Raw genomic sequence first — 23,238 nt, forward strand, 5'->3', positions numbered from 1 at the left:
TCAGAATTTGTTCACTGGCCAATCAGGACAAAGCCAATTCAACAAAGCCATATATTAAATTATTATAATTATTATTATTATCATCACACTTTGCTTGTTATAACATTGTGTTCATCGGAAATGCCATCTTAGAGCAATTAACACAATGTTTTATATTAAACTTAATTCAGATGTTGACTGCTCTATTAACTAAATGTAAACACCTGATCTTGTTTGAATGAAACTCATTAGCATTTGCATTCACTCTTATTAGCCCTTTCACCTTCACACAATAGGTTTTCAGAGGCTGGAAAGCCACAGCCCTCGGGGAGGCACGTTATCAGCCACATTGACTCACAAGAGGCTACAGGGCTGCACTCTGCTGCGCTCCATTGTTGTGCTATTTGCGTGGCCCAGTGTGATAACGGTCACCTCCCTGATCCGTAGCCGCCGTCATTCTCTCTGTGAACGGAGGTGGGATGACTCTCCTTAGTTCACCCCAACACACACACACACACACACACACAGTATCTCGCACTCTAATCCCACACCAGCACCACCCAAACTTGCCTGCATTTCTCACATCTTCACCTGATTAGTGCGCATGTGTGGGTGTATATGTGTGTGTGTCTGTTAGACTGTCTGTGTGGATCTCCATCCTTCCCCTCAGATACCCACTAATACTACTCTCCACTCCCTTCTGCAAGGTTTTGGCCTTAGGCGAGGGCTCCTGAAGAGCAACTCATGGGTCTCCACACCTTTGATGCTGAAGTCTATAGAGCCCAGGATGGGTGTACAGATGCTGTTTAAAGGGGATGGGGGGGTTTGTTGTCTTCCTGTGTAGTGAGTGAGTGAGTGAGTGAATGAATGAGTGAATGTGAATGAATACTTGAATAATAGATTTTTTCCCAGAATCAGGCATATCAATTGAATGCTTCTGAACATTCTCTACTGCACTCTCAGGAGCCATGAACCCTGTTTCCTGTCATCTTTTTGGTCTTTTAAACTTAAGAGATGTATTCTGAGTCATCGTCCTAATTAGGTGCAGAGATGGAAAGAGCACTTCACATTTTGGCACTGCCAAGAGTATTATTAGACTCTCCAGAAATAAGACAAGGTCGTCTCTCCTCCTCCGACATAAGATGTATGGCCCTCCATCAAATCTTCTCTCAGAAGTACTACTTTAAAATAACTGGTGACAGAATGACTTTTCATTTTGCGAGGCAGCACCGCGCAGGAGGAGGACATTAGCAGCAGACTGCCTGGCTGCCATTCGCCTGCTGGCACTGTCTTTGAAATGTTAGGTTGGTCACATGATTTGTGGTGAAAGGCAGGGTCAGGGGTCACGGTGACGGATGTGGGCTTGAGATTACAGGCTTGAGGGAGGGAGGGAGGGGGGTGTCAGCGAGGTCAGGGCCGTCTTTCAAGTGAGCGGAGACAGAACACAAATCAAACCCTGAACTTTTTATTGAAGCCAGTTAAACAAGTTGCATTTCACTGTCTAAGGATGTCAGTGAAATGCAGTGTTTCGAAAAAGTACTCCCCGAGAAGGTCTGGTGCTAGAGGTCTGATGCTCTGCTGCTTCCCTCAACTGGAAGTCAGGCCATGGAACAATGTAGAACGCCTGGTAGGGATGAACACAGGAGAAATACAAAAGAAGAGGAAAGGTAGAGAAAAGGGACCGAAGGAGACGGGAAGAGAAAGTAGGGAGAGAGGAGAATGGAGGAGAGAGGAGGAAAGCCGCAGAGAAAGGATTGCAGGAAGTAAGCCAGGCGGGCAGTCGACGTGGGAGGCTGGGCCTGCTGTCGTGGACAGCGGTTTTTGTCCTTCCATGCAGACGAGTCAAGTCCATGAATGTGCAGGAACTCGGAGGGGAGGAGGGCCACAGCGCTGCAGCCATTCAGCTCGAGCCAAAGACACCGCCAGAACCTCCTCCTGAGGTTTCTACAGCCACGGCTGAAACGGCGCTTGTGGTTCTGATGTCATCTAGGAGCAATTCCTTCCGCTCCTCTCTTCTCCTCTTCCAGACTCAAGACCCTACACTCTGCTTGGCGCTTTTTTTTCCCTCTCCACCTTCTATATCCTACCATTTATATGAACGCTGCACTAATAAAAGCCCAATTGAAATGGGCCTGATACCTCACTATATCAAGTTACTCTCCCTGGCACAATATACACAAAGCCTGTTTTGTATTGTAAGAATACAGCTCAGAGTCATTAGGGCTGATTTTGGGGGGCCTGCGGCTGAATAGGGCTTGGTAATGGGGCAATGGGAGAGCTGAGTTGTCATGACAAAAGCACCCCCCTTCTTACCCATTCTCTATTCCCCTCTTTTACTCCCTTGCTCTCGCCCCCTCTTCCCTGGCCCGGCTGTGCCTGTAGTGTTTAAACATTTAAGGTGACAAGGAGGGCTGTTTGCCTGATTGCGTGTGCGTGCGTTTGTGTTACTGAGGTTATGGGAAGACAATCAATGGGCATGACTGGAATACATTGTAGAGTCAGAGGTGTCATTAAGCGAGCGGTGGAATGACTGTGTGGGTTGCCAGTGTGTTTCGCTCTCTCTCTTCCATCCCTAAAATACTAGCCTCCTGAGAGCTGCATTTTGCTCTGTGCCACGCAAATCTGACTGGTCAAAGAGTGCCAGGTTTAAAACGAACACACATGGGTTTTATTTTTATATGTAACTCGGAGGTGGATAAATGTACTGATAAATACTGCTCCACAGTAGTCTCCATCTCCTTGCCTCCCCTCCTTCTCACCCTCCGTTCCATTCCTTCCTTCCTTTCGTCCTCCATCTTCTCCCCAGTCCTAACACTAGCCACCACTGCTTGGGTCAAGACTTCAACAACCATTCAATTTACAAAACCCTGGAATCCGACTCGCTGTTGGGCAGGCGTCCAGACGGGCCGCGGCTGCTGGGGCGGACAAATCAGATTTCTCTATTCCTGCCATTGGGGGCCCTTCTGTTTTCAGTGAGAAAGTCTGACGGGAAGTCAGCTGGGGCTAGAATAGAAAGCATTCAAACTGTGATTCAGAATCATAAAAGCATAACCAGTCGTGGGCAGATATGTCAAAAGGGTCCGCTTAGAATGCAGGTCAGAGATGAAGCTGACCTCAGGGGCTGAGGAAGGAGAAGGAAGCAATGGAGGGAAGTAGGGGAGGGAGGGGGAGTGAGAGGAGCGAGCACGTGAAATGTACACACACATACACACACACTCAGACTATGCGGGTTGGGGGTTGTAGCGGGCAGACAGGCCGTAGGGGCAAAGGCTGGTCCCCTGATGGGCGTCTTTCAGTGTGCCTGGGCTGGGCAGGAATGAGATCTGACGGGTGTGAAATGGTCCTCTCTCCCTGTGACCCAGGCCCCTGCTAGGTTCAGCCTGCTAACACTGTCGCTTTGTCCTTCTTCAGATTCTCAAAGAGACATGGGTCTGTAACTATCAAGCTGGGGATGTGTGAATGCTGTAGGAAAGCTGATGCTATCCCCTTAACCTTTTCATTTGTAGTGTCGTGGAAGGCAAAGGAGGTTTTAGGTTGCCATTCTAGTCTGAGATGCTTGATGACTGTGGCAAGTGAGGATAGCTTATGCTTCAGGGAAATCTAAGACCTCACAACGGTGTCTGAAGATGAGTCAAATATGGAATTCCTATCTGGATAACTCCTACTACTTGATGTTATGCTATGAACCACAGTTTCCACAGAAAATAGTGTCTTTATTTTTCCTCTGTCTTCTAAAATTTTAAAGCACATTACTTGTTTGTTCAACAATCGTTGCCTAACAAAAGAAGGTCACCCCGACATGGTAAATTTGTTACACTGAATCATGAATACATCTAATCAGATAATTTACTGAGCTGTGATTTTTTGTGATTAACCAAGCCTGATATTGGAGATGACAGATCCATTCTATCTGCTGGGAGAGAACAGATGGGCAGCATTGGCAGAGAAATCTCACACCAAATGTAAATATAGCACCTTGTTGTTTCTGTGTCTGCGGCTGTTCTGACTGTTCTCACTCCTTCCCTCTGCTTAAAAGGAATGCAGACCTCACCTGTGGATGATGTTGGTGATGATGGTAATGCTAGTTTTGGGGACTGTCTTGCTTTGTTACACACAGGCAAGCAAACGAATACATACACACATGTACACACATTGGAGGCAGTCTGATATATTGGCTGAGGAAATGTTGCTTCATCAAGCTGCCTGCCATACTGTCTCTCCTCAGCTTTGATCTCTTACAATCAATTTGTCTTAAACTGATTGTCTTTTTGTCTTTGGAATTAATGTCACACTGCATATTTTACCCTCGAGGCTGAAACAGCACAACCCTTCCCCAGACAAACCCTGCCTCCCATCTTGTGCTTTTCCGTTTTTAATTTCCATGTGATGAAAATCAATCAAAATTCACTGTGGAGATGATCAGTGTTTTAAAAAAATCAGAGTTTAGGGCAGAGTTTATTGTGGAGAGAACAGAGACAGGATGAACGGAAGGTATCTTGGCAACAAGGCTTATAATGGAGACTGGCAGGTCTCATCACTGTCATTGCCTGGGGAAAGTGTCCTTCAAGGGTGAGATCGACTTGTGTGTCTCCGGAGGATAGTGGGTGGAAATGAACAGTGAAGCAGTCGTGGTACTTCTTTTGTTACAGTCTTGATGCACAAAGCCAGTGCAGCGTGTTTGAATGGACTGAGTCAGCTCCTAACTTAAACACACCGCCTTAATGGCTAAATGAATCACACAGATCTGTTGACAACTTTGGTGCTGCTTTTCCTGTATCTGGCACAACATAGCATTCCCTTTTTGAGCATGGCTTTGTATGGTGTTGTACTCCAACACGTTGCGCAATAGCGTCCCTCTCACATGCGTCTTAATCTGCCTCCCTTATCATCTCTCTAGTGAGATGTCTTGAGTGAGTGGTAAAGACTGTCTCGTTAGTAGTGGATTCAGCTGAACAATGGCAATAATCTGTTGACAATATCTGGAAAGAGGCATGTGACTATAACTGCAGACAGGGCTAAATAACACAGACAATGACAGGGAACAATGAAGAGAAGGCTGGATTTCAGACCCAGACACTAATTCTACCACTATTTTGAAGAAGTGAAGGACAGGCACAGAGAGAGAGAGAGAGAGAGAGATAGGAAGGCAGACAGAGAAGTTTGTTTAGATGGTTGGTCTTTTTGTCAAACTTCTATCATTGCTGAGACTTTTAAATAACGCAAAAAAAGCGGCAGAGGGAGAAAGAATTGTCTTGGCAAATGGTTTGGCATGTTTGCCACGTAGCTCCGGCTGACTCATCTCCTCTGTCTGCCTGTTGTTGTTCCTGCTGTCCTGAAGCTGTTGGTGAGGAGTTCAGAGAATACATCAATACCATACCCTCATGACTGTCTCTCAGTCATTCCCATATTTGTTGAAAATGTGGTGGCATCCACGTAGATTCTGTGGTTTTACTGATTGTGAGAAAGCTGTCACTGCTGCTATCAAGACGTTCTCCCTGCAGCCTGGGGCCACTGACAGCCAACTGCCGTAACCTGGGACTGACCTGTCTAGCGCAGCATGCCTCAGCCTTTACTCACATTCGCTAACACTCAGAGACGGCAGCGAACGACATGAGACATGCCATTCAGTGACAGTGCATCAAATCCTATCGTATTCTGTTCTTTTGTCTTTGATTTTGCTGTTTTAAAGTTGGTAAAACTTTCTCCCCACTTCTCACAGCTCCCTCTTCTCTTCCCTTCCTCTACAGATCCAGAATGCTGAGAAGAGGATGGGTCCTCCGGGTCATCTGAGACGTCCACGTGTCCTCGCTGCTGTCCCTCCCCGACGGCACTCTCGTCCCACTGGGGCACCATCTGCCTCCCCACGCTCCCCCCCTCGCCCCTGCCCAGGTCCCTCCCCCGTCCCCTGCCCTCAGTAGTGGTCGTCCCAGAGGAGAGGAAAGGCGAGCCAGCCCCTGTAAATATGCCTGGATGGAGGTCTCAGTGGCGTCTCGTCCTGCTGAACTCCCTGACCTGTGGCCTGGAGATCTGCGTGGCAGCTGGGATCACATACGTGCCTCCACTGCTGCTGGAGGCTGGGGTGGAGGAGCGCTACATGACTATGGTGCTAGGTAAGGTGCTAGGTAAAGCCTGAAGGGGGGATCTGCTTACTGGACCTCATTACTGCCACATAGTGTTTTTGTGTGTGTGTGAGTGTGCACGTGTTCGCCTGTGTGTAGGAGTTTTGCATGCGTCCCGTTATCTCTCACACATGTATGCTCTGTCATCTTTCTCTCCATGTCTATCCCTTTTTGTCAGTGCACTCATTAAACATGAAAGGCAACTAGCTTCTTTCCCACTCAGGTCATAAAGACATAATTGAGGCCGTTACACAAATCAGTGGCCAAATCACCTGTTGTTTTGTTGAGGTGGTAATCAGGCGCTAATTGAAAGGCAGCAGGAGAGGAAACCGCCGGAGGAAGAGCCACAGTCTCCCAGTCAGACTCACACATAGTGCCACTGAATGTAACTCGCGGAATTCACTTTAGGTCACACAATGTGAAACGAAGAGCAATCTTGTTTCCGTTTGCTTTTTGATTTGCGTTTTGCTGCAGAGAGCTTTTTCTGTCAGGGTCTGTACTTGCATGAAACTGCCTTTATAGTCATAGTAGCTTAAGTGAAGACATCAATTACAGTTTACAAATTTCCATTTTCTGGGTCTCACTGCAAATTGAGATGGGCATTTAACGTAAGCATTAATTATGAATCTATGCATAACTGTTTGTGTCATGCTTGTGATGCACATGACTCATTGTATATTCAAGGCTCCGCGTCCTTTGCTGGTGTTTGACTCATTTCTTAGTAGAGCAGAGGTGCAATGCTTTACATGGAAACTGTTGTAGTTGTATGCTGTCATATTTTCAGCAATTTGGCATGAGAAAATGCTTGGAATGTAATATGAATACAATGTGAGTTTGCAAGAGAGACCCATAGGACACATTGGAGTCCTTCACTGTGGATCATTATTCTGCACAGGAATAAGGAGAAGAGAGAATGTGAGAGGCAAAATAATAATTTTGTGCCAGTGTACAAAAAGATACGGCCAATCTGCATGTTTAGCTGACTGAAGCTTTATCTTGTTGACCACTCTCTGGTTTTGAACCTGTTGTGGAGCATTGCTGGTTCAACACATTGATATGTAAAATATACAGCTGACCCAGTAGTAATATCATAATAATTTTTTTACTTTATTTTTTTATAGCACTTTTCAAAATGGGTACAAAACTTTTGCAAACTTTGTTGCAAAAGATTAAATAAAACCAAAAAAATCAACGGTAAAAAAAAAGCAATGTAAGTAAAGCAAGACACATAAACAAAGCAAGACACATAAAACGGGGGTCAAGAACTGACTGAATAGCCAACCTAAGCTCCTCAGGTAGGCGTTCCAAAGTCAAGGAGCGCTGATGGCAAACTAAGGCAGGAATACAGTAACTTGCAGTTTTCTAAACAAGTAATTATACATACATGGATGACTTTTTCAGGATCACTAAAAGATAAAAACTGCTTAATTTTTGGAAATATTCCTCAATTGAAGGAAGCAATTCATGGTCAATTTAATCAAGTTGGCTGAACCAAAATATTTCTGATTTGGTTTCATGAAGTTGTAGAAAATTCTGTGACGTCCAGTACAGCCAGGCAATTTATGAGAGCAGTTAGATAATTAGTGTCACTAGGTTTTATATGCAGAAATAACTGTGTCATTGGCATGACAGTGAATATATATGTATGTATGTATGTATGTATGTATGTATGTATGTATGTATATGGAAGCATGTCAGGTGAGAATGAGATGGTGCTCAATATTGATCCCCAATATTGACCCCCAGACATGTTGTCTGCTGAGGATGAGAATGACTTGCCAATGGTGACTGAAAATATTATTTGAAAGCTAGGAGCTGAACGTGTGAAGAGCTACAGAATATCCCTGACACCAGTGCAGTTTTTCTGGTGATCTAATAAAATGTTATGGTTTGTGGTATCAAAGCCTGAGATCTAAAAGAAAACTTGTTGTGTAAACAGGGAGGTGACAGATATTTTTAACAGTATTATCTCACATTTGCTTTCAAAGTTTTAAGCTGTGATTTCTAAACTAAGATTTTAACCCCGCTGTAGTGTGTATTAAGCTGTGCACAGGTAGGATAGCATTGCCTCCACTGAACCATGATTTGTCAAAGAAATTGGAGTTTCACCAGAAGCTAGCTCCTCCTCTTAAGTAAGCAATAAAAATCAGTTATTGGTGACAAATATTTGCTTATGAGTTAGATGTAGCTTTGTTTTCCTCTGTGAGCACTGCCTTAAGCAAAGAGCAGATATAGACACCACAAACACACACTGGAGTAGCTTATGTGCATCTGATTGACCACACCATTATGTCTAGCTAACTCATAATTAAGTCTTGCATCTGGTTCTGGCCAAGATGTGTGTTTGTGGCTTTGGGTTGGTCTAGACCTTTCGATCTAACAATAGTTAGTAAGAATGTGCCGAAACCATTTGGAGCTCATTCAAACAGACACATAAAGACAGGCCTCTTTCAGGTCATTTGCCTTGGTGCTCTCAAATCAGTGGCATGCACATACATACATACCATCAGCAGCACCCATATGGTATAGCTATATTTTGACACTGTACTGCTCAGTTGAGTAGGCAGCGTGAATAGTTGCTTTATCCTGTCAGCCCAAATGGCATTCACATGGTTTTCAGTAAAGGCATCTCTTTGAGAGATTATCTTGTGACTAAACCGTGGACTAAACCGATGAAAGACAGCTCCACCAAACCAAAGCAACAAAGTGGATGTTAGAGGTGACTATTCAAGTAGAAAGATAAAACGATGTTTGTAAACTTCTACTTTTCCTTTCCCCCCTCTCCCTAACAGCTGCTTGTGAGATGAAAAACGATTTCATTGTGGAGTTCCTCCCAAACAGACTACACTGTAAGCCAATCTGGAAATGGCACCCAACTTAATTCTCGTCTCCTTGTATTATAATGGAGTGCCTGAGTGTTATTTGAATGAAGATAGATATTGTGTCTTGGGAGGCTTAAAGCTAATTTCCCCAAGCAATAGTGTCAGGTTCTCAGATGGCTGCTTTCTATTTTATCTAATAGCCATTTGTTGGCTGCTTTATCCCCCAGTTGCTACTCTCTTTCTCCAGTTTCCTCTCTCTCTCTCTCTCTCTCTCTCTCTCTCTCTCTCTCTCTCTCTCTCTCTCTCTCTCTCTCTCTCTCTCTCTCTCTCTCTCTCTCTCTCTCTCTCTCTCTCTCTCTCTCTCTCTCTCTCTCTCTCTCTCTCTCTCTCTCTCTTCTCTCTCTCTCTCTCTCTCTCTCTCTCTCTCTCTCTCTCTCTCTCTCTCCTCTCTCTCTCTCTCCCTCTCCGTCAGAGGAGAGTCAGGGGTTTTTGGCAGTGAGATGGTGTCCATTACTCATGTTTGGAGTGTATTTTGGTGTGTATTTAAATAAGAAAGCGTATTGTGGAATGCGACATGTTCTATATTTGCTTTGATCGTATGTGGTCTGTGGGTTAGGTTAGATACAGCACAGCTCACTGTATGTGTGAGCATGTGCATGGCCAAGAGGGTTAGAAGGCTACTCGCATTGTATTTAGAGGTTGGAAAGCATGCTTTGATGTATACATCATTTATATTTATATATATGAATATATATTGGGGCAGAGGGGGTAGTGAGCTATTGAGTGGAGTATGTGTGAGACTTACAGCTGTAGCGTACATGGTGTGGATTGTTATGATGGGCCTCCACAGCTGCAGCAGGGAGAAATGTGGCAGAGGGGATGACTGCGTGGCTGCAGTCAACTTGTCTCTGTCTCTGTGCCAGCTTGCCTGCCTGTCTCTGTGCTTGTCTGTTTCCCTGCTTGTCTGCCTTGTCTGTGTGTCTTTATGCTTCATGAGGGGGTTTGCAATAGGCTCCAGACACCCAAACCACAAATTCTCTCTCCCTTTCTCTGTAAAATGCAGTGTGTGTGTGTGTGTGTGTGTGCATGCGTCTGACTTTCTCATCAAACAATTTTGAAAGAGTGTGATGTGGATCTTTTTTTTTCTTGCTGGAGGACTTGGAAACTTTGTTTTCAAGTCATGCATTCCTGGCATTCTCCTATTGTGAAACTGTAGCCCCTACATCTGGTCATTTTAGATTTTGTTTGTGTGCGTGTGTGTGTACATGTCTGTGTGTGCATGTGTGTTTGCACAGTGTGCGCACGTGCCATGGGGTGTTCTAATTAGTCAGGCCCGGCCATGTGTGGAGAGAGAGCTGAGGGTGGGTTACCTTCGGGCAGCGGGCCATCTGTAGGCAGCCATCACTCGCAGTCGATGGCAGAGACACACACACACACACACACACACACCACCCCACCCCCCGGTGGGGCAGCAGCGAGTGAGACTTGACAGCACCAGTAGAGGGAAGGCTGGAAAACACCAGTCAGCAAGACAACTACAGGATACATAGTTTACACTCGTGGTAACTGCTGTAAGCCTCTAAAGCTGAACAGACATTTCACAGGCACACAAGTTCTTGGTTTTTGGGGTGGGGGTGGCATGCTGTGAAAATCTATTACTAATGTATGAGTGGAAATGCAATGAAAAAGACCCAATGCAGCCTGGAGCTTGTTTGCACATCTCTGTTTCTCTTTTCCCAGTTTTCCCAGTGCTCTATGTAGTGTATCAATGTGATTTGTATGATGGTATTATAGTAGCAAAACACCTGAGAACTTGCATGTTGGGAATATTCACACACCTGTGTCCTAAATTTGAATTCACAGAAAATATTTACAAATGTGCAAGTCAACATTTGAATGAATGCAATAGAAGGTGCAAACTTGTAATGTGATCAATGCTAAAAAAAAAATTTCTTGAATATATGTTTCGAGTACAAGTCCAAATCTGTGATTACAACTCCTTGAATCTGCTGCTGAAGCCTCTCAGATGCCATGTGTATCGTTTGCTGATAAATAAGGCAACATTAACTTGCCAGACTTTTTCACAGAGTCCGGTGAGACGTTCTCTCCAGGAGAACAGAATGTATTGGTCTAGTAGCCTGCCAACGTTTAACTAACCAAATCCAATATGATGAGAAATCTTGAGATAAATACTTCGCCAGGAACAAAAGCTGCCTGAAACAGCTCTTCTGATTGGTCATGCAGTCACCGTAGGGCCGTCACTCTCCTGTCTCCTTGCAGTGTCTTGAGGCCTCAGGGCAACAAATCACTTTTGAAACAAATTCCCTGCAAAGCTGTATGAAAATTGACAGCATGCAGATTCACCATTTGTGATGCGCAAGATGGTATCTGAGAGGGTGCAACAGCATATTTGAGAAGTTGTAATCACAGAGTTGCACTTGTACTCGAAAAATCTATTCAAGAAAAAGAAATTGCAGCTTCTACTCCGTTCATTCAAATTTTGACTTGCACCTTTGTAAATCTTATCTGTGAATTCAAATTTAGGACACAGGTGTGTGAATATTTTCTGAGTACAGATTACAATATGCAAGTTCTGAGGTGTGTTTTGCTACTATAATACCCTCATAGACTGGGGTTCCATATTGGTAAATGTGACGTTGTTTACTGTGGAGATTAGTGCAAACAGAGATTGTATTTGCATAATAGCAATAGCATAAATTTGAATTTGTCATGCTCATAATGAACCATTGAATTAAACCGTGTCATTACAACTTGGTTTCTAAAGGACTTTAAGCTTGTAGAAAAACGTTCACAGATGTTTTGAGACCTAAACTTTTGAATTATCATTTGTGAATGTGTGAAATAAATTTGCACTAATACATTCCTGTGTGAATGTGTGTAAAAGATTTGATCAAACAAAATTAAAATGTTTGAACTAACTAATTTAAATTTTTCCACATGCAAAAAAGATTTGTAGTTGCGCAAACTATTTTCAAAACAAGTGGACACAATTTATAAGATAACTGCAATCACATTCACACAGATAATTACAATCTGTGCAGTTTTTAACCTCTTTTGTACTGGTTTGGCATCTTATTTGACCATCCAGTAAGGGAGCAGTTGGGTGATATTTTCTAGCAAAGTTGCTGTCAGTACCGGAGTGTTCAAGTAAAGCATGGAGCAGCCAGTCGAGTCTCAACCACTGGTAGGTGTTCAAGGTGATGTTTAGGTAACGTTAACACAGCCTTGAACAACATTAGTTTAGATAAATGAACAACCCTCTTTCATTACAAGATAAACCATTTGCATTAAGCATAAGTTGTTGGCTGTGCTACTTGAACATCACAGTACCCACCTGCGGTTGAGACACATCCGGACGCTCCATGCTAGCCAGATGGGGAACTGGGATGCTGGCACTGCTTTCCTAGAAAACATCACCCAACCGCTCCCTGACTGGGTAGTCAAATTAGATGCTAATCCTTCTATCTCCATTGGTTAATCAAATACCATAACAAGAGAGGGTCAAAACTCATACTAAATTTTTTGTGTGCTTATTTCACCTCACCTGAAACAAGGCTACACTCAAATATTCAGATATTTTCGCTCTGAATCTCTTGTATGCACTCAGATTATAATTATCTGTGCACATTTTTTCCACTTTTAACAAAATATTATGCACAGGGAAAATTTTATGTAGCTAAAATGTTTTCACACATTTCAAACATTTGAATTTTGTTTGATGAATTCTTTTATACACGTTCACATATAGACAATTATTTATGCAAATTTATTTCACACATTTAAAAATGATAATCCAAAAGTCTGAATCTCAAAAGGTGTGTGTGTGAACATTTTTCTATGAGCTCTAATTTGCCATCATACAAATCCTGTATTTTTAGAAAGCTGTTTCTTCTCTATCTTTCGTCAGTATTGTTTTTCACTTCCTCCATGTTTCCCTGGCTCTGTCCCCAGGTATTGGTCCAGTGCTGGGTCTCCTGTTCATCCCTCTGATTGGCTCAGCCAGTGACCACTGCAACAGCAGTTATGGCCGACGGCGGCCTTTCATCTGGCTGCTGTCTCTGGGGGTCCTTTTGGCACTCCTCATCATCCCCCATGCGGACATCCTGGCCGCACGCCTCGCCTGGGGCGGACGCACACTCCAGGTGGGCTACCTTTTTGCTCGTCATTTTGTTAGTTTCCACTTATACAGTGCACACAAGACAAGAAATTCTACTTGTGTATGCCATGGTTATGATTCACACTGTCAAGTGCATGTAGTTGTGGCAGCTTGGCATGAGGCACTGTACTGTCTGCCAGTAAAAGAAAAATTGGGGCTTCAATCCATGGCATCAACAGGAGGGTGTATTCCAACTGTGAGCTGGCAACGGGAGAATGGCTGGTATTATATTGATGATGTCCACTACCACTGCTGAAATGCCCTTGAGCAAGCCACTGAACCCCAGACTGCTGAAGGACTTTTGCACAGCAGATACCCCTATCTGGAAAAATATGTAGGTGTAAAGGTTATGTGAGATTATGTGAAAAGGCAAAACACATTTTTTTTTTTTGTTGACATGGCTTCTTTGTTTCCTTTTTTATGATTTAAGGAAGAAAGTTGGGGAATTCAGGGACCTATTCAGGGTTAAAAAGTAAAATTCTTTGTTTCATTTCATTGTTGCTTTGCTATAGGTGGGCTTCCTCATCCTTGGGGTGGGACTACTTGACTTTTGTGGCCAAGTGTGCTTCACGCCGTTGGAGGCGCTGTTGTCTGACCTGTACCGGGACGAGGAGGACTGCGGCCAGGCTTTTGCCATGTTCTCCTTCATGGTGAGCTTAGGAGGCTGTGTGGGTTACCTGCTGCCCGCACTGGACTGGAGTCGTGGCCTGCTCTCCGTTTACCTGGGAGGCCAGGCGGAGTGCCTCTTCTCCCTCCTCATCCTCATCTTCGTCTCCAGTGTGCTCATCACCATGAAGGTGTCTGAGGAACCCTTGTGTGCCGGCAGCAGTGTGGCAGGATCTGGAGCTTTACTGGAGTCGGGAGTCGGCTCACTGGAGGCCGGGCAGTGCGGTGTGCCACGCTCCTGCTGCTACCTGCTGAAGTGCAAGCTGAGGCTGCTAAAGTCTGGACCCCTGCTGTGCTTGCTGAGAACGTGCTGGTCCATGACCCCGGCCATCTACAGGAGCTACTGCCATGTCCCCAGGGTGATGAGGCAGCTGTGTGTGGCCCAGCTCTGCAGCTGGATGGCTGTCATGTCCTTTATGCTCTTCTACACAGACTTTGTGGGCGAGGGCCTTTATGAGGGCGTGCCCAGTGCATCACCAGGAACTGCATCCAGGCAGAGATATGATGAAGGTCAGATATTCTCCCTTTCATGTATTGAATGACTGTGTTGGACAAACATGTTGTGATTGGTTAGTTGTGTGTTTTAGGAGAGAACCTCTTGTCTTCAAACGATGTCTGTCTAAATGAGCGATGAGATATTGCCTTGATTACAGAGTAACTTGATGTTTTGCAGTTCATTTTCTGCTCACCTCCTTATGTATCCACCTAGTCTCTCAACAACATGACATACCCAGGAAAATCTTGGTGGATATTATAAAACAATGTACCTCTATTATATTAGTGAATCTTCAGACACGGCCAGCCTCCTTGTTCGACTCGGTCCTCTTCATGTCTTCTCCTCCACCACCTGTCCACATAGTTGGCTTCGGGTCCATCCTGGCTCTGCTGTCTGCTCCGGCACAGCTGGGCAGGATGCACTCACATTCCTTGGGAACAGGTGGGAGACAGAGACAGAGCCTGTCTTCCTGCATGCCTGCCTGCTTTCCTCATTTTGGGTTTGGCCCAGGTGTGGGACACAGACAGTAAGGACCAGCCATTAACTTATACAGATTCTGAGCTACAAAAACTGGACAGTGTGATGAACGTTTTGGGTAATAATGCCACTGTACAGCTGACAAACCCTCGCGTGTGAGTGTGCACAAGCCAATGTCAAGTCTGCCATTGCTAGTCCAAGGCCTGGCCAAGAATTTAGACCACTCCACCCCTCAAAAAACACAAACAAAAAGCCAGACTGTCTGTATTGTCGCTGTGCCTGCTCTGTAAATGTGCAAATCATTGAGTCGTGTCTCTAATCCTGCCAGAAGATTGCATACCTCTATGTGATTTAGTAAACAAAGAGCATTGCCACTGTCCGTCTAAATATAGCCTTCAGGTAGACTTAATAAGGTGGAGTACATGGCAACTTTGCCTGGACAAATCATTGGTGTAAGAGGGCCAAGCATGCTAGGATCGAGGGTTTTTATGTTTATTGTACATTTTACCACACAAAGTCTAGGAGAGAACAGTAGATGGGAAAACGGAGCTGAAGTAAACAGAGGAAAGGCAGGCATAGTGCCAGCTCATGTTGAGAAGTTGCAGATTTTTAAACCTATGGGTCCATGTCTGAGCGAAGTGCTTTAAGTCTCCTGTTGTTTACCATTCAGCCAGACTTCCCATCTTCTTGCCTAATTCCCTCCCTGATTTCTCGCTTTGCCCTTATCCCTCTTAACTCATGTATGTCCCTCTCATCTTCCCTTCCCATTTTATGTATCCCTTCCCACTACTGTCCCTGAGTGCCTCTCATCTTTTCCCTCACTTTCTTAAATCCTTGTTTTCTACCTTTCCCCTCTTCCCCTTTCTTTCACCTTTTCCTCCATCCGCCCACTCCATCTTTTCTCCCCTCTCTCTTCTCTCCCTCCCTCCCTACTTTCTTTACTTTTTACCTCCCTCTGTCTGTGCCTGCTGGACCACGAGGAATGTCACACTCACAAAGAATTAATGTCAAGGAATCAGGACACAAAGAACATGTTCATTCAAGTCAGGTAGACGGGCCAGAGCACCACATTCTGAGGTCTGTCTGAGTCCTGTTTGTTTAATCTGTAACACAGCGGATGTTATTAGACCACATTGTTCAGTCTGCAGATGTTACTTTACCTTGAAATAATCAGCATTATGTCTAATCTCATAGTGGTTGTATTGATTTTTATGCAGTAAATGCTTCCCTCTTTATGTGATCATCTTTCTTAGGCTTGCAGTGTGCAGTATATAGCGTTCACTACAAAAAGCCATTTTCTCACATTGCAGCGGTTTTCCTGTACACGGGTTCAATGGCATTTTGGCTCAGTCCCCTATCTCTCTGGGCTTGGATTTCGGTCCTCATTAGCTTCTGTAGTGTTTGTAGAGTGGGCTCAGTACCTTTGCTTTCAAACAGTAATATGATCCACATCCTCCTTTCACATGAGAGATTAGCTGCCCTGCTGCTGAACTTTTGACCCGCACTGTTCACCATCAGCGAGCTGAGATATCAGGCTGATAGCTGCAAAGGCTACAACTGCAAGTTTCCCAGTCCAGCTTCTACTAAAATTGATGTTACAAGAAAACAAGCTATAACTTTCATAACTTCAGTACGGAGCAAACAAAACTGGGGATAAACAGGGAACAATATTAAATAGGGAGCATTTTTCCCATAGCGTACAAAATCCCATACTTTACAGCACATTTCTAAAACCATTTTGGAGGCGTGTCATCACTGGAGACAATTGTTGCGTTTGTCCGTTCTGTCAAAAGATGAAAATCGCACGTCTCATATTCCCCTGTTTGGTAAAAGACCAAGTTTAAAGGGAGAGCACAATTTCTGTTATGATTGCATGGGAGAACTAACCAAACATTCAGTATATCTCTCTATAAATAACGGTTGCAGTGTCACTATTAGAACATTGTGAATGCCTCCAGCAGCGTTGTTTCCAGTATTGGTTACATTTTATAGTGTCACATACACTGTAATATCTAGCACCTTGCTTTCATGGGCTGACGATAGATATAGGAGATGATGGATCACAAGATTAAAATCTGACACTGACAAATTTTCATTTTGACCATTACATTCCATTAACGTGTTTATTTGGGAGTGGAAAACCTTTGAACAGACAAGGAGAGAGGGCCAAATTAACAGATATATTTTTAGGGAGTCTGCACCTCTTCCTCTATTCTATATTTGAACACTGAATTCCACCTCAGTTGGTGAGACCTCATCCAGATGCTTGTTGTCTGGCTGGCTGACTGAGCTGGAGATGGGGCAAGAGCCACACTGGCTCAGCAAACGCGTATCGGCCTCTCTGCCTCACCCTCCGGGCTTTCTCCTTCAGGATTTATCTGAGGTTAATGTTGTCTGTGATGGTCCAACTCAGTCAACCCAAACTGTTTGTCTGCACTGGCATGCTCTGTGAATGTCTCCCGACCGGACCCCTGCCTGTGTGTTTATGGGCTTGAGCAAACAAGGATTTCGAGCTTACCAAAGAGTTGTTAATGCACCACAGTTAAAAGCTACCATAGACTCATCTGTTGTAAAATATGCCGTGTATCTTTCTTACACATGGCCTTAGAAGGAAATGACTTATGAGTTACTAATGCTGATGTTTCTTTTTGTGCTGATGGCAGTTGAGGTCAAACTTCCTGAAATTACAGCAATCATCCTTATAGCTAGTGGCTCCTACAGAGAATGTTTGTTAGTCGCTGTGAGCCACAAGTGTACTAGTAAGGTTTCTAATATTTTACAAGTTCCATGTAAACAGGTTGTTTAGTTGTAAACCTTGTAATCAGTAACTGTATATCCTCCAGTTAAAGCAAACTCTGTATGAATTATTGTGTAAATGGCAATGAATGATCCTATAATGAAACTGTGAAATATATGGTATGTTTTTTAAACAGGCCTAAATATGGGCCTGTTATAATAAAACATATAATTTTGTGATCTTTTAGTAAGTCCCACATTTTTCTTTCAGGCATCCGTATGGGCAGTCTGGGGCTGTTCCTGCAGTGTGCTACCTCAACCTTCTTCTCCCTGGTTATGAGTCGATTGGTTCGCCATTTTGGCTCCCGGCGGGTCTACCTGAGCAGTATGGTGAGCTTCACGGTGTCCGCTTTGGTCATCTGCATGTCCAAGAGCGTGGTCCTGGTCACTCTGATGTCGGCCCTCACAGGCTACGCCTACGCCACACTGCAGACCCTGCCATACACACTCACCTGCCACTACCACAAGGAGAAAGAGGTACGCAAAGAAGCACAAACTTAATACGTAACATAGTATACTAGATGTCACTGTATGACTGATTTGTTGATTTTTGTCTCATTTCAGGTCTACATGCCAAAAAGGAAAACCAAAAGCATGCACAAAAATGGTATCGCAGTCAAGCGGGACTCGGTGCATTTGACCGCTGTGGAAGAGGAGGGCGGACTGAACCACAAAACGGGGGGCGCCAATGGCCATGCCTTCTTCAGCCAAGATGGTTTGGAGTACTACCCCAGTCCACATGGCCAAAACGGTTCATCTCACAGCCTTGGCATTGCTGAGCAGGAGGAGATGGAGTCGGGGTTTGAGAAGCGTGGCGTGGGCCTGGACTTTGCCATCTTAGACAGCACCTTCCTCCTCTCTCAGGTTTTCCCCACCCTCTTCATGGGCATGATCGTTCAGTTCGCACAGTCCGTCACTGCCTATATCGCCTGCTCTGCCATCTTTGGCGCCATCGCCATCTACTTGGCCAGTCAAATCGTCTTTGAGCAAAAGGACCTCAAGAGCTGAGAGATGGATGCGGAAGATGCGGGAGCGATGGAATCACAAAATTGGAATTTAATCATTCTGGTTCCGTGGATGGAGCTCAACCCGCAATGCACTACTGTTCCCAGAATGCCTTGCTCTAGTGCCGTGGGGTTGCTTTTGTGGAAGTGCTGCCTTGAGGAAGTGTGTGTGTGTTTGTTTGTCTTTGTGTGTGTCTGTCAGTGAGTGACAGGATATGAACCCCCCCAAAAACATTTTCCCAGCCAGTTACATGCAGTTACTTTGTACATGCAGATTGTTTGGCACTGGCTGAACAGCCAACTGTGTGCTCAAGTCACGTGTGGCACTCATCGTACTGAATCCAATTGAATTCTGTAGAAATCAAAAATTTCTGTTGTTACCTTGCTCCTTTCAGCTATGCTGATGACCTTTCTCTGTCTATCGTCCTTCTCCTCAGGTAAAACCAAACAGATTTACTGTAGAACTTGACTCATGTTTTATCCCCGGCTATCCACATATTTATCAAGTACAGTTTGGTTTGTACTTGAAACAGTATCTCAGACATCTCACCAATGTGAGCCGTGGGCACAGGATGGTGTCTGCATATCATAACAAGCAAAATTGACTTGTACAGGCGAGGCTACAGCATCGCAAAGCCAGCCTGGAGAACAGCCACCCTCCAAATGAGACAGGCCTGCCATTCTTCACCTACCAGCTGTGAAAGTGGAAGGACATTTCTGTCTTATTGTTTCTTGCAGCAAGACTGCTCGTCTTGCCTCGACGATGGAATGGATAGATTAATGCATTTCTTCTACCCACACACAAAATAGTATCACACAACTGAGAATTCCCAGTGGGACCATTGGACTTGTCCGTCAAGGATGAAAACACACTGAAAAAATGCGATTTTCGTATCATGTTGGCCCCATGTTTTGTGTCTTTCCCCAGTTTAATTAACAGTTTTACTGTAAATATTTTGTATACATATTTACTGTATATCCCTATGGGAATATTGTTATGCAACCTGTTTAGGTGAGGTTATGGACTGTGTATATGTGGTGGTTTTAGAATGAAGGTGTTTACTGGAACTGGAATGTTGAGTCAAACATCCTATGTAATGAGACTAGATATTCAAGAGTAGAGCCAACCTCTACTATAGCATGACGTGACTGAAACAGCCCAAGCTTAGATGGTTATAAGCCGTTACTGAAAGGAAACAAGAACCTAAAATAATGGGGAATGGTAATTCTTGTTTGACAATTCTGATGTACAGCTGTGAGAAGAAATGTACATGTTATTTGTAAAAACCTGGAACTTGTATGCATTTTGTGTTGCCGGGTGATAGATGGAAGGCCAGTCTCAATGTGTATCCATGGAAATGCGTAGATTTGGCTATACTCTTGCACATCTTGCATTTCTCATCCTGTCCAGCTGTGGATCTGATCAGGACAGTCGTCTCAGGTTAGTCACCTTTTCTTAGTGTCCCATCTCGTCCTTATGCCACTGATAAAACACTTTCCCTGCTGCCTGAACCCTCATGTTTTACTGTATTCTAAAATGACAATCTAGGAAATTGGGATGGGGTCTGTTATTCCATGCTGTAAACAATAAACATGTAGGGTTGGTTCTGTTGGAAGCCCCATTTTATAGCACCCATTTGTAAAAGGCCAAAAAAGTCATGTGGTAAACAGAAACACTTGGTTACTGAAAATTATTTGAGAGTAAGTACTGAATATTGATTGGCTGAAGGCCAAGCCTCACCTGTTGCTGAGTTCAGGTGATGTGTGTGTGTGTATGTGTGTGTGGGACGGACAGTGAGAGAGGATGAGTAATATATTCAGTGTGAGGCTAATGAAGAGAGCGATATGACGCGTGTGCAGTTTTTTTCACACCGATAATGAATTACAGAATGACTTCACCCCTTATGATGCTGTATATGGAAATGTATTGTGGCCTTCAGTTATGCTTTTCAAACTAGGTGGCTGGTGTTAAAAAAAAAAAAAATGCTTGTTTTACAATCAATAACTTACTTAATTTTTGCATTTTGTATATAAGTTGTCTGCGCCTGCTCAAGGGGTGATGAGTTTGATTTGTCTAATATTTAAGGATCTTAGGGCCTAAGCTGTAACTTACTCAGCATGGGAGGAAAAAAAACAGCAGAGGAGTAGAAGAGTCGAATATACAACTGAATGAACCTTGTCACCCTAAATGCACAGGAAAGTGTCTCTAACCTAGTTAGGCTAAAACGTAACGGAGTACTAGCCGTAGCAGATGTGTCAGAAAAGGTTCACTTTTTCAAGTGCCTCTACGCATTTCAACATTTTTTGTACATATGTATTTATTTATTATGCTTTTATTAAAAAAAAGAAAAGAAATCAGCACATATTAAACTATTGGCCTTTTTGGCATCTTTCATGGGTGCAAGGGCAAAGGCTATTTCTGTGAAAAAGATAAATTATTTGTATAGATGTGGTGTAGAAGCATCCTCAAAGCTATAATTTATTTTAATATGACCCTCCTCTTACTGTAGCTTTGATAACATCACAGAGCCTATTGCTGTGGCCTGCTGTCAGTATGTTCCAGATCAGTTGCAAATGACAACACTGTTTTGGTACTGAATCAGGATTTCACCCCATGTTCATTACTCATGTAGCCTGTATCCCTGACCCTGACCTTTGCTAGTACATGTTTAGAAAATTGAGTTGCTTTGTGAAGTGATAATTTTATATTAGTGCTGCTGGTGCAAATACAAATACTGCTTTACCCGGGTCGTATATAACCACTCTTTTTCTGTTCTACTATATTGTTTGTTAATTTACAGTTAAGCATTAAGGATTTCGTTTGAGTAGATGGGCGGAGTTGTTTGCAGTCCCATAGCTCTCTTGACCAAATGTCCAGTTTGATTTCAAGATAGCAAAGTGCCAATGGTCAAATTATGTCAAGGCCAGAAAATGTTTTGTTCTGAGGTGAAAGACATTGATCAGGGATATTTTCATTTATCACAGTTTTTTGCCACAGGACTTTAATTTCCTCTCCTACCAGATGTGTCATTGTCATTAATGCATTTACCCATTACAGAAAGTTGTATTTTATTTTCATTGTACATCCTTCACATTGTGTATAAATATGCAGTTACCAAATAGATTTTATACAAAATAAAAGAACTGCATTATAAATGAGGTTTTGTCCCTGAGTAATGTTATGGAACACATTGGTGACCCAACATGGAGAAACAGGCACATTACTGGAGATTGTTTTTCATAGATTATTTTCATTCAGGGCTTTAAAACTGTATATTACATACTAGGGGTTAATAAATGTTGTTTGCATTGTTAATACTTGAATCTATGAATCATTGAATCTCAAGTGCATTTTGATAAAACCTTTCCCTCAAGTAAAGTGTCTCTCCTGTAAAGTTAAATGACCCTAACTTGGTGTAGTTTGGTCACAACTACACTGAAACCTAAAGGCTGCACAAAGCATTTCTCGTGTGAGCGTTTTAAAAAACTTGGAAATAGCGCCATCCTTTGGAAATCTCGAGGAACTGTGTCGTGCAAGAGAGGACCGCTGGTGCGCAACTGCACTGGCTCCGCTGACGCATGGGCATGCTGCTGGTGGCATTATCTATTACATGGAAACGACGATAGGCTTTCATGTCGCGGGGAATGGTATGCCGGCAATGTGTGCCATTTCGTAGCGGGCCTCTCCAGTTTGCTTCCCACAGTTCTCACGAATGCACTGTAAGAAATAAATGGCCTATGGAAATGTGATACTTTATTGATCCCCCTCTTAAATAGGGAAATTCTCTTTACTCTCACCCCCCCCTACCCACCACTTCCCCGGAGAGGTCAGAGGTCAGGGTCAGCTACAGAACCGCGCTGTACATTCGGTGTCTTGCTCAAGGACACTTCAGCAGGGCGGATGCATGCCGGTAACTGTGGGGCTGAACCCGGATCCCCCGGGCTGAGGGACGGGCTCTAACCACTGTACACCCTGCTGCTTTGCTCCAGGGTGAAATGTCATTCAGCCCCAGAAAATCTGCTCATTTTGCTGGGAAAAGCTCTTAAACTGCGCAGCAAAGGAAGCGGGACCACAAGAGTAGCTGCCATTGCCATTGCTCTCCGGTGACAAGCGGGCCTGTTTTTACACCTTCCTTCTAAATAAGGAAGCGGGCTGTCAGACATATGACCACCGACCCAATTTGGGAGCTGCCAGAGCGCCCCATCGCGTCCCACGGCCGCTGAACGCCACCAATAAGGTTTCTCCCTTTCCAGTTCAGTGACGGCAGGCTATTCCCCTCAACTCTCCACAGACTTGGTATTATTTTTTTCCCCCCGCTGTCAGCACCCTCTCCACCCTTGTATTACCCCAGCGGTGAAGTCAGCATGATGTCATCTAGGGATGCGATAGCCCTGGCGAGGCTGAAACGGGCTTTTTGGTGAGTGGTACAGGCGTTCTTCTTCACGGTCACCGAAAGAGAGAGAGAGAGAGTGAGGGGAGAGTGTGAGAGAGAGAGGCGCGGAGGAGCTGCAAAACATGGTAATCACCACCGCCAACATCACCAACATCACCATCACCATCACCATCACCTCCAGCTCTGCCGCGCACTCTCCCGTCTCCTCTCCTCCTCTGCACCGGGGCTTTCGTTTCATGCCCAAAGCCCTGATCCGCGCTCCCAAAATAACCCGCAGCCAGCATGCCGAAGGAAGCAAAACAAGAAGA

At 44.2% G+C, this 23,238-nt stretch overlaps 1 protein-coding gene across 1 annotated transcript; it reads left to right on the forward strand.

Moving 5' to 3' along the window:
* The first annotated feature begins 5,941 nt into the window (after window positions 1–5,941).
* Window positions 5,942–21,819, forward strand: LOC139642249 (solute carrier family 45 member 3). Its single transcript, XM_071516997.1, has 5 exons — window positions 5,942–6,089; window positions 12,893–13,083; window positions 13,610–14,273; window positions 17,744–18,009; window positions 18,097–21,819. The coding sequence occupies exons 1-5, from the start codon at window positions 5,942–5,944 to the stop codon at window positions 18,538–18,540; spliced, it is 1,713 nt and encodes a 570-aa protein (XP_071373098.1). The 3' UTR covers window positions 18,541–21,819.
* The last annotated feature ends 1,419 nt before the right edge of the window (window positions 21,820–23,238 follow it).

Source organism: Centroberyx affinis, unplaced genomic scaffold, assembly GCF_046629955.1.
Source record: "Centroberyx affinis isolate AG114_WGS23_722 - 3 ecotype Tasmania unplaced genomic scaffold, CSIRO-AGI_Caff_v1 ptg000442l_1, whole genome shotgun sequence".
NCBI classification, from domain to species: domain Eukaryota; kingdom Metazoa; phylum Chordata; class Actinopteri; order Beryciformes; family Berycidae; genus Centroberyx; species Centroberyx affinis.

Bases quoted from the DNA above. Each gene is read 5' to 3' on its own strand.
- LOC139642249 (XM_071516997.1), top strand. From the start codon at position 5,942: ATGCCTGGATGGAGGTCTCAGTGGCGTCTCGTCCTGCTGAACTCCCTG. The intron at 6,090-12,892 runs GTAAGGTGCTAG...CTCTGTCCCCAG, and splicing joins CTACATGACTATGGTGCTAG to GTATTGGTCCAGTGCTGGGT. The intron at 18,010-18,096 runs GTACGCAAAGAA...GTCTCATTTCAG, and splicing joins ACTACCACAAGGAGAAAGAG to GTCTACATGCCAAAAAGGAA.